The 12,937-nt window shown below is 57.1% G+C and overlaps 1 protein-coding gene across 1 annotated transcript; it reads left to right on the top strand.

The window, feature by feature from the left end:
* The first annotated feature begins 63 nt into the window (after positions 1-63).
* Positions 64-12,907, top strand: NCSTN (nicastrin). The gene is made up of 17 exons (XM_086478214.1): positions 64-190; positions 463-567; positions 2,024-2,147; positions 2,678-2,796; positions 3,781-3,926; positions 4,111-4,261; positions 4,736-4,845; positions 5,398-5,550; positions 6,872-6,976; positions 7,153-7,230; positions 7,373-7,542; positions 8,757-8,859; positions 9,119-9,214; positions 9,734-9,821; positions 9,959-10,110; positions 10,467-10,679; positions 12,202-12,907. The coding sequence occupies exons 1-17, from the start codon at positions 64-66 to the stop codon at positions 12,322-12,324; spliced, it is 2,163 nt and encodes a 720-aa protein (XP_086334340.1). The 3' UTR covers positions 12,325-12,907.
* Positions 12,908-12,937: the final 30 nt, after the last annotated feature.

The following is a 12,937-nucleotide window of genomic DNA, read 5'->3' as shown; positions in this document are numbered from 1 at the left end:
GCAGAGCGGCTTCCGGTGGCGCCGGTGCGTGGCCGCGGCGGAGGAAGCGGAAGGGCTGGGAAGATGGCGGCGGCGGCGGGGAGAGCCGGGGGCCGCCGGGGGATGGAGGCCGGTGTGGCGAGCTGCCCGACCCCGCTCCTGGCCTGGTGGGGGCTGCTCCGGGGGCTGCTTCTCGCCGCGCTGGCAGCGGGTGAGGCTGGCGGGGAGAGGGGCGGGGGGCGGGACAGGGCAGGCCTGGCCCCCCCCTCCGGTTTGGGGCCGCTCCGCGACTGAGGCGGGGGCAGGGAGAGCCTTGCCTGGCCCCCTTTGAGATGGCGGTACCGGGAGCCCTCGCCTGTCCGCCTCTGAGTTGGGGAGGGGAGTTCGTCTTTCCCCCCTCCCCCGGGTTGGGGAGAGCGTTTTGAGATGCGGGGGAGCGCCCGGTGTGTCCCCCTCTGAGGTGGCGCTGTGTCTCCTCCCCAGGCGCCTGCCAGGGGAACTCCGTTGAGAGGAAGATCTACATCCCGCTGAACAAAACGGCGCCGTGCGTTCGCCTCCTGAATGCCACCCACCAGATCGGCTGCCAGTGTGAGTAGGGCCGCGGGGCCCCAGAGCTGCCCCGTGGGGTGGTCGTGCCGTGGGTGGCGGGGCGTGACGCAGCTCCCCTGTTGGACATCCCTGGAGCAGTGCTGCCCCTGCTCTCAGCGCTGTTTGCCCTCTTCCGATCCCGCTCTAGCGACGCTGGATTTGCTGGCTTGTTTCTGTTAAATTGAGGGGTGGGGACCTTAGAGACGCTGTTCCTACAGAGCTCGAAAATCCCTGCCAAGGCAGAGCGCGGCATTTTGAGCTCGTGCGGTCTGTGCACACGCGGGACGAAACAAAGCCACGGCTTCTGGGGGGGGGCGCAAGGCAAAGCTGCGAGCGCTGCAGGCTGCGTGGGGGGTTAGCAGGGTCCGAGAGAAAGGGAGCGGGGGGCGAAGGGGGAGTCTGAAGGGAGCGGAGGGGCCGGCCGAGCTGCTGGTGCAGCGCTTGTCAGCGTTGTAAGGGTGGGGTTTGCCGTATTGAAATGGGGAAGGCAGCACGGCACGGGCGTTAAAAGAGGGGACCCCCCGTTCCAGCCCTGTTCCTGGTGGCAGTGAGCGTGAGTCAGTGTTCTGCTCGTTGCCAGCTCTGTTTTGCTTCCACAGGGAGCCACTCCCTGCAGGGGGGGGTGTCAGCCGCCGCTGCAGGGCAGCCCAGCCGCGCTTGCTCTCGCAGATAACCAGGGTACAAGGTTCTCTGCCTCCTCTTCCACCCTCTGTGTGAGCCTCGTGTGCAGGCAGGCAGCCGTACCCAGGCCAGCCTTCCTGGTCACCGGCGGTTTCTGCCAACGGCACCAGTTACTAACTGGGGGGAGTGTGTGCTGATAAAGTGCTTGTTTTTATCACCAGCTTCTTCTGAAAGTGCTTTGTCCAGCGTCTTGTTCCCTTTGGGAAGGGGCAAAACGACCAGGGGTGGCCCCACTTTGTGGCTAGTCCCCCCCTTGCTGTCCCCTTTGCTCCCCCGGGCCTCGGGCTGAGCTGCCTTGGAGCTCCCTTTCTACCTTTGCGGTCCTTGCTCTTTGCTGAGGGCAGCGCTGAACGGCCCCGGTGGCTGCGGTCCTGGAGGCAGGTCCTGTCTCCTCCGGGTGCCTCTCTGTCTCGGGGCCTGTTTCCTGCTGTCCTTCCTCCTCCTCGGGCACGGGAGCCTCGCCGAGCTCAGTGAGCTGCAGGTCCTTGAGCGCTTTGGTGTGCTTGAACCAGCGATGCTGTCACAGCAGGAGGGCTAACGTCCTCATCGACGCTGTTTGGGTTTCCCCCCCCCCTGCTAAAAGCCACTGTTTCGTTCTCTGCCTTCGAGCTCAATGGTGTCTCTTCACCAAGCTGCTTCCTCCAGCTTCTGACCCCCCGAGCTGCCCTCCCCTAAAGCCCTCAGTGACGCCCTGCCCTGCTCTTCTCGGGGGGGATGGGGGGTGTGAAGGGAGTCGATCGCTGTGAGACGGGAAGAACACGCTCTCTTCCCGCAGCCTCCATCAGCGGAGACACGGGGGTGATCCATGTGGTTGAGAAGGAGGAGGACCTGAAATGGGTGCTTGCTGATGGCCCACACCCGCCCTACATGATCCTGCTGGATGGGAGCCTCTTCAGCAGGTCAGTCATCATCAGGTTTGGCCTTCCCAGGGTGACTGGAGCCTGGAAGACCAGGATGGGTCCCTAAACTGGTGCTGAAAATGTCATTTTTCAAGTGATGGGTGGCAGAACCAGCCCTGACTGCACTGAAAGGTGGTGAGGTTGAAACATTTGCGGTTTTACTGTGTTTTAGTGCCTGAATTTATTTCCTCTGAAAGGGACTGCTTTGTGTTAGAAGAGCTCTGCTCTGTGTAAATCCTCGTGCCACGTTGGTCACCGTAGCAGTTACCCAAGTTCATTAAGGACCACGAGGGAGATTGGTCACGTCTCCCCTGGGGCAGAGCAGGAGAGGAGCAGCTGAAGTTTTCTGCCGGTTGCTGTGTTGTGCACAATGTCACACAGTTCTGAGGGGACAAGGAAAAAGGGACACGTTGGTTGTTCTGATCCCAAGCGTCGTCACGTGCTCAGCTGCAATCCGTCAGCCGTGGCGCGTCTGGGGTCGGGACTTCCTTCCTTCCTTCGTTGTTTCAGCCGTGTTTTCCCTCTTCCAGGAGGGTGATGCTGCAGCTGAAGGGAACCTCGCGCGTGTCAGGCCTTGCTGTGGCCGTCGCCAAGCCTAGCCCTCCCCAGGGGTTCTCTCCTGGCCTGAAGTGCCCCAACGACGGGTTTGGTAAGGAAACGTTACGTCTTCATCCTCGAGGGGAGGAAGGGGAGCGGTGCCTTTCCCTTGTGTGGGCGGAAGAAGGACGCGCCGAGGGCAGCTGGAGCCGCGGCTGCGCTCTGGCGTCGGGGGGTGTTTCAGGGGAGGGGCTCAGGGGGTGCTTTCGAAGTAGCTGCTCTGCGCTGGGCTCTCGTCGTTTCCCAGCAGGGGCTGGGAGAGGTGTTGCAGGGAAGGCGGGTAGACAAGCTGGCTGAAAGAGCATTGTGCCACTAAAGCGTTAAACCCGCCCAAGGGTGCTTGTCCCGTCTTTTTCTTTCACATGGGAAGCTCGTGCTTTGTCCACACGTGATCCTTAAAGCGCCTTGTGTCCGCGTAGATCGAGGGGGGGGGTGTTCACCCCGCTGTTACTTTCCGAAACGTTCGGCCTCCCTGGATTCCCCCCTGGGGTTTCAGTTCGTGTTTCATGTCACCCGTTGTTCACGCGGCCCATTTGCCCTGTGGCACTTTGAGGGGAGGAATTGCCACCCCCGGGGGAGTTGGCACAAAGCTCCCGAGCCGGGCTTGGCGCGTGTCGCCCCTCTGCCGCCGTGCCGGGGGGTGAGGGTGACGGGCACCTGCCGAGGCCCTGGGGCTTCTGCCAGCGCGTGCGGGGCTCAGGCAACGCGGCCCTGGGTGTTCTTCCTTCCGAAGCGTGACGTGTCTCTGCGCCTGCTCCGCGCTCCCAGTGTGTGAGAAGCGTGGCCGAGCGCCCCTGCCAGCCCCCGGCGCGCGGGGGCTTTGAGCCTGCGTGTCCTCCTGCCCCCCGCGGGGCCCAGCGCCCCGGCTCCGCCACGCAGCGACCACCCCCGGCTCTCCAAGCCTTTGGCCGCTGCCTGCTCGGCCCGGAATGCTGCTCCTTCTGTACTCGCTGCTGTTTTCCCCGCAGGCCCTGCGTGTCCTGCGGTCTGGTTCGCTCCTGCGAGCTCAGATTTGCCCGTTTCTTTCTGTTCCCAGGTGTCTATTCCAAAGACTACGGCCCTCAGTTCGCACACTGCAATAAGACCGTGTGGAATCCCGTGGGGAGTGGGCTTTCCTACGAGGATTTTGACTTCCCTATTTTCCTCCTTGAAGATGCCAACGAGACACAAGTCATTAAGCAGGTACTGCGCTTCCTCGAGGAGCAGGAGAGGGCGACTGCTGCGCGGCTCAGGGAAGGGGGCGGAAGTTTCGGGTTCGCTGCGTTTAGGTCTTGAAATCTACAGTAAAAGAAGCCCCGTTTTACAGGCAGGACACGCTGCTGCTGCAGAAGGGCTAAGTTTTGGAATGGTTTTTGTTTCCATCCAGTGTTATCAAGACCATAATGTCCCTCGTGATGGGTCTGGCCCCCAGTACCCTCTCTGTGCCATGCAGCTTTTTTCCCACATGCACGCTGTCACCAGCACGGTTACCTGCATGAGGCGCAGCTCCCTCCAGAGCACCTTCAGCATTAATCCAGGTGAGCAGGTTTCTCTTCCTTTGTCCCGATGTGGGATAAGGCTGGTGGTAAAAATCCCAGTGAGAGACGGTTGTGCGAAAAAAAGGGGAAATTCTGGTTGCCCTAAAGGCTTGCTTGCCCCCGGAGCCTTTTCAGAGGTCAAGTGGTGAGGAATTTTGGGCTGCTTGTCGTCAGTTTAGAAAATAGTATGTAGGAAGAGATGCTGGCTGAGAAGGGCAGCTAGTACCTGCCACATAGAGCGTCCAGAATGGCTCTGAGATTGCTGCTCCGCTGGGCTGCGTGTACCTCGGTTGAAATCCTGGTCCTGGTGAGTGTTTTGCCGGTGACTTCCCCGGGGCCAGGACTTCCGCCGTGCTGAGCAGAAGTTTGTTCCTCTGATCAGAACAACTGATGAGCTACAGCAGACCCTAAAGCTCATTTCTCCCTTGGCCCTGCTGTAGTCTCAACTCAAGCAATGTTGTTTCTGCGTCCTAGAGATTGTATGTGATCCTCTTCTTGACTACAACGTGTGGAGCACCTTGCAACCCATCAATTCCTCTGGAAAAGTCGATCCTGAGAAGGAAGTTATTATTGTCGCGACACGAGTAGGTACCTTTTAACCTTGCTTTCTAGAGCATGGGCTGGAAGGATTCTGGGAAGGTGTGGGCTTGGAGTCTCATGGGAGTAATCTTCTCATGTATTTTGATTTCTTCCCATGTTCCAAACCTTGTAGATGTGACTGACTACTGTGTTTGTGCAAGCACGAGCCTTTTAGTTGGTGGGTTTACCCATTGCTTCAGTATAAGGACACCTGCGTTTTGCTTCTTTATCTCTTGTTATGGGAGACTTTCTTCAGCCTTTTTTTCCCTGATGGAACCAGACAAGGAGAAATAGCTAGTGTGTCTGTTGGGCTTTCCTTAAGCTATTTCACGTCCTTAAAAAGCTTTGCAGAGAGGAGGACAGCACGGGCGGCTCGTCTGTATTTTGGGGGCCTGGGGGAGAGGCTGAATCACGTGGAGATTTTTGGTGTGTGTCAAGCAGTGAGTCAGTGTCAGAGCTGAGACAGAAGTTCACCTCCCCGTCGAGCAGTCTGTCTGTCTGTACAATGTTCCTCTGTCCGTGTGCACATTTCTTACCCCTCCTGCTCCTGCTCACAGATCGACAGCCATTCCTTCTTCTGGAACATTGCACCGGGGGCAGAGAGTGCCGTCTCCTCTTTTGTGACCCACTTGGCTGCTGCTGAAGCCCTTCACAAAGTCGCAGATGTTCATTTACTGCAAAGGAATATAATGTTCACCTTCTTCCAAGGGGTAAGAGCAGCGGCATCGCTCCACCATTTGGCTCGTTCTAAGACAGCAAATCAGCCCCTGGCTCCCTGCAAATGAACTTTTTCCCTCCTCTTTGTGTGGAGTCATTTGTCTGCATCCCCACACCGTGGTTCTCTCCACTCCCCCGGTGAGAGCAGGATCTTAATTGCACTGGGATAACGACAGCAGATGGAGCTTCCACTGGGGCAACCCGTGTTCTGCCCCACAGTTCATTCGGGATGAATGACTCAAACTTTGCTTTCCCTCTGGTGTTCCCCCGGTGTGCCTGGCCGTATCTGTTCCCCGCCTCACCCCTGTTCAGGAGGAACTGCAATGGCCAAGCTTTAAATTCTGAAATGAAGCCCAGAAAAGGCTAGATTAAAAATATATGTGTTGACAGCAGGAAAATGTAGCTCGTTTCTGAGAGCCCAGCACTGGAGTTGGCAGCTGTGGAACAGCAGAACAAGCGTGTGGAGGAGGGCCTGATGGCCAACAGCTGATGTTCCCCTCAAGGCATCTCCATCGATGGCTGCTTTTGTGCGGCTTTGTGGAACTGGCTCCCGCAGCCCCGTGCTGGGGCCATGTGATTCCCTTCATTCGCCCTCCTCAGCACATACCTCCCCCGGCAGGGGTGCCCTGGGGGAGGCCGGCGTGCAGGGAATGAGGAGGCTTGGCTGAAAATTAGTGGAGGGGGAAGTCTGGTGGCTGGCTGCCCTTCTTTCTCGTGGGGATTCGCTCTTTAGGGGCGCCTATTCCAACCCAGGCGATGCTCAGCTTCTTGCACCTCCCTTGACAAATTCCTTTCTGCCATCCAGCCTTCCCTGCCCTTTTTCCAGGGGAACAGACACTCCTCCCTCCAGGAAAGCTTCGTGTGTTCAATTCCTGGACTGGAGAATTGCCCTTTTCCCTGACTTGCTGTCCTCCTTACCAGGCAGCGAAGAGGGTGACTTCTGCCAGAGAAAGGCTGTGGTGATGCCTCTCGGCTGTCCCTCACAGCACCTCGCTAGATGCCGGTGCTCACTGAAGTCTGACTTTGCCCCTGTGCCTTTCCCTTGTGCCATCCCATCGCTGTCCCCTGGTGTTTTGCTCTTTCCCTGCCTTTTTGTCCTTTGCTCCACCCCTTCCTCCAGCACCTTGGTCTGTGGAGCCAGGCACAACGTGTGTGCCAGGCTCTGCGAACCTTCCGGAGCACTTGGTGCAGTAGTTGGCCCTCCAACTCCTGCGTTTGGTCCCCTTCAGCCTCTCAGACTTTGCCCTGAATTGCGCCAGGCAGCCATCCCTGTGCGATTCGTGTGTGATTGGGCGTTTTTCCCTTCTGTTGCAGGAGACCTTTGATTACATTGGCAGCTCACGGATGGTGTACGATATGGAGAAAGACAAGTTTCCTCTCCGCTTGGACAACATTCATTCGTTTGTGGAGTTGAATCAGGTGTGGGATAAGTTAGGGGACCCTTTTACTCCCTGTTCCTCTGTGATAATTTAGCTGTGGTTCTCCCAGCCAGCCTTTCACTGGTTTTCATTTTTCCCTGGACTGGGCTTCCCCGCTCTGCAAGACTCGGTGATGTCTGACCGCGCACTGACGGGGGGCTTTGTTGTTTCCTGAAGGTGGCTCTGAGGAATGACTCGATGCTGTGGATGCATACAGACCCCGTCTCTCGGATGAACGAATCTGTTGAAGTGCAGGTAACAGAAAGCAATGTGCAGTCGTTCATCTGACCAAAAGGCTCTGGGATCTTTAGCACACTGCAGCTCGTCGGGATGTTAACCTTTCCGGAGAAATGACACATCCAGGAGAGCAGCAGCACAGTGTTTTCTCTTCTTTCAGGTTAGGAACTTGCTGGATATTCTGAGTAACAGCAGCGTGGGAGCAAACGTGACTTTGCAGGAAGCTGGATATTCGCAGCCCCTTCCCCCATCTTCCTTCCAGCGCTTCCTTCGGGCCCGGCACATCCCCGGAGTGGTCCTGGCTGACCACAGGACTGCCTTCCAGAACAGGTACTTCCTTCTCCGGGGTCGAGGGGCGCGGGCTGGCCCACGGCCGAAGGCAGCAGAGCCGGCAGAGGGCACCTGAGCTCCTGCAGCGCCTCTGCCAGGGGTGTGCGGCCCAACATACATGCAGAGCGGCCGTCCGGGGGGAGCGGAGGAGCAAACATGTGCCATGTAATTGAACAAGCGCAACATAATTATTCTGACAACCGAAAGAAATCCAGTTTTGTACAGAAAATGTTCCCCACAGCTGGCTGGAAGCCAGAGGTGAGCAAATGGCAACTGAGCGTGCCTAAGCCTCATCTGTTCTTCCAGAAGCGAGCTGCTTTTTTTTTTTTTTTTTTTTAATATAGCTTTCTGTTTGTGATGGCAGAAAGCCCCAGGCATTGGAAAGGGCACTTTCATTCACCCCACATGACCCTACTACAGCGTGTTCCTTGGGGATCCCCTGTTCCTCTTCAACTTTGGAAGTGGAAATGTGGGGTAGGGGACAGACATACGCCTCTCCCCTTTTTCCTAAACTCTTCAAATTGTCTCTTTCCCTTCATCTTCTGCCCTTCTCTGCTGTTTCTGAGAATCTCTGTAGCAATCGAGGGGAAGGAGCTTCCCTTTCACCTCTAAAGCTGCGCTGCCCTAAAGGGGTGAGCTGGGGTGAAGGGGGGGCACAACTCGCTGCTGTGACCCGCCTTTCGACGGGGGGGCTCAGTCCCAGGTTGGCTGGGGATGGGAGACGCAGGGACCGTGCCGTGGGCTGCCAGCCCAGTTCCCGGTTCAGCCGTGTGCGCCGCAGATGCCGTGGTGTAAATCTCTCCTGGAGTTCGCTTGGAATTCCTCACCGCCTTCAAGAGAAGGCGTTGATGAAATCCACTGGCACGACTTGCAGCACAAGCCCCCTTCCCAGGAGACCTTCTGGGTGGGTTGTCCTTGCCTCAGTTTCTCTCCCCAGTTAATAGATTGGGCTGTCGCCCACCTGAAAGCTAATCACAGCTTGTAAATTGCTTGGAGATCCTCAGATGGGAGAAGCTGTGGAAGGGCCAAGTTAATTATAAAGCCTCATTAAATGGTTTAAGGAGCGTGTGGCAGGGCAGTGCTTTGGCAGGGCTGGAGCTCTGCTCCCCGGAGACTGCTCCCACTGTTTGCTTTAGGCACACTCTGAATTGAATTCCATGCCCTGTGGTTTCTTTCTGCCCCTCCCCAACCTCTGTTTGCCACCTTCTTTTCAGATACTACCAGAGCATGTACGACACTCCAGAGAACATCCGGATGCAATACCCCGAGGGGCTTAGCCCTGAGGAGACCTTGGAGTATGTCACAGACACGGCCAAGGTTCCTACTTTGCCTTTGCTTTAGCTGCTGTATCTGGGGTGGATGGGGCTTCGGGTACATGGGGAGAGGGGGCAAAAGCTGTTTCCAAAAAGGGCGGAAGGAAGGCGGGGAGTGCTTTGTGCAGTGACAGAGGCGGTAGGTGCTCAAGCGCCAGCGCGGTGTGAGCGGTTGGGTGGATGGGTGCCTTCTGGCTTGCTCTCCTTGCTTGTTTTGCTGGATCTGCCTGTCTTGATTAACACGGAGCGCTCTTCCTTTGCAGTCCCTGGCAGAAGTCGCCACAGTGGTCGCCCGTGCTCTCTACCAGCTTGCGGGGGGAGCCAACAACACCTCTGCTATTCAGGCAGATCCAAAAACGGTACGAGCAGATGGAATTGAGTCCCTGGCATCTCTGATGAGCCCTCACGTACTTCCCTTCTGTCTCTGTTTATGTGTGTTTACACAGCATGCTGTCCTGTCTGTCTCTGTGAGGGCTTTGCCTCCTCCCCTTCTCTTTTTTCCCCACCAAGCTGAATGAGAAACCTTTCACCCTTGTGTAGTTCCTTGCCTCGTGACCTCAGGGCAGGCATTAAGCTTCACAAGCCCCCTGCAAAACAGAGCTCCTCCATCCTCGCCCCACAAAGCGGAAGAGGAAGCTGAGGTGGAACGGCAACGTGTGGTGCAGGGATCGGCTGAGGAGTCAGTGGAGCTGAAATCAAACCCAATTTTCACAGCTCGGCCCCGAGTTACGTACAGTTGTGATGTGCAGCCCCTCCTTTGCTGTGCTCGTGGCCCCTGGAGTGGGAAACATCGGTCAGCCAAATAATCTTGAGCGGTGTCACTGTTAAGATGCCGTTTTCCTTCCTCTTTGTGTAAAGGGATTTCCGTCTCTTTCCAGGTCTCTCGAATGCTGTACGGGTTTCTGATTAAAATGAACAATTCCTGGTTTCAGTCCATCATTAAACCAGACATAAAAGGAATTCTTGGTAAGAGAAATGTAGAGAAGAAGAACAAGGGGATGGGTGTGACCCCGTATGTCACCTGGCGGCTTTCTCGAGCGCCATACCATCGTTGTCCGCTTCTGGCCGTCTCCCCACCCATCCCCTTTCTCTGACCGTTCCAGGTGACGTTCCCCAACACTACGTCGCTGTTTCCAGCCCTGTGAACACCACCTACCTGGTGCAGTATGTCCTGGCCAACCTCACGGGCACTGTTGTTAACCTCACCAAGGAAGAGTGCCTGAACCCTGAAAAAACACCCAGCAGTGAGAAAGAAGTGAGTATCCATGGGATGACGGGTAAGGACAGATCTGCTCGTTTCCCCATTTGAGGAAAGCGGGTTAGGAATGCTTTCTATTGCTCGAAATAACACATGGGAGGGCTGGGAAACTCCTCCAACAAGGAGGCATCTGAATAGCATCATGGACTCAGAATGGTTTGGGTTGGAAGGGGCCTACCCAAACCATGCCCAAGGACAGGGGAGGAGCGGGCGAAAGGATCCCCTTGCAGGGAGAACGGCCAGGAAAGCCCCGCTCACTCTCCCCAGAGACAGGGGTAATGCTCAAGGAGGGGATAGTCTGGGTATTGGCCAGTGGCTGCTTGCTGTCTCTTACTCTCCCCTTTTCTCTGCAGATGTATGAATACGCCTGGGTGCAGGGTTCCGTGGACCCCAACTCAACGTCGCGAGTGCCCTACTGTGTTCGCTCGACTGTTCACCTCAGCAAAGCGCTCTCTCCTGCCTTTGAGCTGAGGCAGTGGGGATCTACAGAGTACTCCACGTGGACAGAGAGTCGGTGGAAAGAGATCCGTGCCCGCATATTTCTGGTAGCCAGCAAGGAGCTAGAGGTGAGTTCGTACAGGTCTGAGGAAGAGAGTAGAGAAAAAGACGTGACTAGCTTTGAACATCATCTCCCGGCAGCTGGAGAAACAGTTCGGGGTTTGGTACAAGATGTTGTGCCATCGTCCTCTGCGAGCTCCCCAGTTAAGATCAGCCGGGCTTTGATCCTTGGAAGGGAGGTAGCCGGGAATGCACCGCTGGGGATAACCCTGCCGCCTCCAGCCGTTTCCAGGTTAATCAGGTAGTCGCTGGGGCTGAGGCAGTACAGCGAGAGTCCCTCGAGAGTCCCTCGTGAAGGCTGAGCTCTCTGAATAAAAGATAGACGTGGCAGGAGTCTTAACCCCTTCCCCGAGCACCGGGAGCCCAGCCAGGGAATCTGGCTGGTCAGGTGTTTCGCCTGATGTGCGACCCGGCTCTTCCTTCCCGCGGTTCAAATCCCTCTTGACGGCACCGAAAGAACTTCCCCGCAAACCTTCGCAAGCGGGAGCTGCTCCTGGTTCGGTGTCTCCGGTTCTGAGCAGCCCTCACGATGTGGCCGAAGCGCCAGCAGGATAAGGGTTAAGCGCACAGTCGCTCTGGGACTCTGTGCCTGCCTCGATGCCCTCTGGTTGGCTGTTAGTGATGTCATACGCTGTCAGGACAGGCTCGGGAGGGCACGGCGCTGGCGTCACCGTGTGCTAGCGGTAGCCACCCAAGGGCCATGCGAGCCCAGGCAGTTGTTGCATCTCTCGGGTGGATATTTGAAATCTGAGCGATCTGTTTGCGCGGCACCGAGCCCCCTTAACGCCATCAGGCGAGCGCGATGCCTTGCCCGTGTCTCGCAGCCTGTTCCAGCCCAGTACATACTGGTGCCCTGGAGATGCACACTTTGAGCCCAGCCATCCCTGAAGTGTTGACCCCATAGAAAAGGCACTGAGGGAGTCGCAGCGGCGCGTGAGTGCCTGGCTGCTGTTTGGGGACTGTTCCGAGGTGGCCAGGGGAGACGGGGCACGGCCACGCGGGGAGGAGGGCTGACGGGGAGGAATCTGGTGAGGCCGTGGGCTGGTCTGGCACTTCGGCTGCAGGAAAGGTGCTGAGCAGGAGGCAATCCCCTGCCAAGGCTTTTGGCAGATGTTGGTTCTGCCAGCGACTGTGCTTGCTGGGGGCGTTGGCGGCTCCTTGCGGGAGGGGATGGCAGTTCGGGCAGGAGCGGCCAAAGCCTCTCGTGAAACGCCCGCTGAAAACCTTTGCGAACTGCGCCGACCCCTGGCACGCAGTCTGGTCTTTGCCCATGGCGCAGCGTCCTCGCCTCTTCTCTTAACCACCGTGTGGGCGCTGGCGGGGGCTGCAGAGGCAGCTGAGGTGCCCCTGTGGCAGTCGCTTTGCCCGAGGCCGTAGGGCCTCAGAGTCTCCTTTCATTGCGGCAGCGCCGCAGCAGCGCGCTGGGCGCTGGAGCTTGCTGACCCAGACCCCCGTTCGGTGCGAATTCGGGGAGGGGCTGCGGGTCTGGGCTGGTAACCGCAACGCTGGGTGTTTCTCGTCCCTTCCTAGATAATCACTTTGGTCGTGGGCATTGCCATTCTGATCTTCTCTCTCCTCGCCACGTACTTTATCAACGCCAAAGCGGACGTGCTGTTCAGCATCCCACGGGACGCTGGGGCTGTGGCTTACTGAAGATGCTCTCGGGGCTTGAGAAAGTCTTGGCCCTTGGATTACCGTTGTCAAAGATAAAACTACACTGGAACGCCCCCCTCGCTGGATAGGGATGCAGATGGTTCTCTCCAGAGCTTCCGTGCTCATGTGCTGGGGACGGAGCCCTAAAACCTTGAGAGACTTTCCCAGAAAACCGTGCCGACCGAGCCCTAAAGAGACCGTGACTGAGAAGTTCCCAAAGCCTTTGTGTTTCGTTTGTCCTTCCTCCTGAGCAGCTGGGTCCTGAATGCCACTGAGACAGCGATGTGATGGATGTGTTCCCTGAAGGAAGGCCGGGGTGGAAGGGGTAGAGGTGTTTTCTCTGGGCCGTGCGTGGACCGGCAGATTTCCGTGGTGCCTGACAGCACAGGTTAGTGTCCGGCAGTGGCTGTGAGTCTGCGTGCGCTGCGATGCAAGGAGGGCAGGCTGTGTTGAACACATGATTAGATGTAAAATGTCCTTTTTTTGGTTTTTTTTTTTTTAATGGTGCAATATTTTCTGGGTTTTGTACATATATAAATAGTTCCGTTTAATTAAAAAAAAAAAATCTCCGCTTACAAACTAACCTCCTGCCTGTTTTGTCTTAGTTGCTGCC

Source organism: Leptosomus discolor, chromosome 26, assembly GCF_034619465.1.
Source record: "Leptosomus discolor isolate bLepDis1 chromosome 26, bLepDis1.hap2, whole genome shotgun sequence".
In the NCBI taxonomy this organism is placed as follows: domain Eukaryota; kingdom Metazoa; phylum Chordata; class Aves; order Leptosomiformes; family Leptosomidae; genus Leptosomus; species Leptosomus discolor.
This window is presented reverse-complemented; position numbering and strand designations above follow the sequence as displayed.

Coding starts and splice junctions, on each gene's coding strand:
- NCSTN (XM_086478214.1), top strand. CDS start 64: ATGGCGGCGGCGGCGGGGAGAGCCGGGGGCCGCCGGGGGATGGAGGCC. Junction 7,231..7,372: donor ACGAATCTGTTGAAGTGCAG/GTAACAGAAAGC, acceptor CTCTTCTTTCAG/GTTAGGAACTTGCTGGATAT. Junction 9,822..9,958: donor AGACATAAAAGGAATTCTTG/GTAAGAGAAATG, acceptor TGACCGTTCCAG/GTGACGTTCCCCAACACTAC.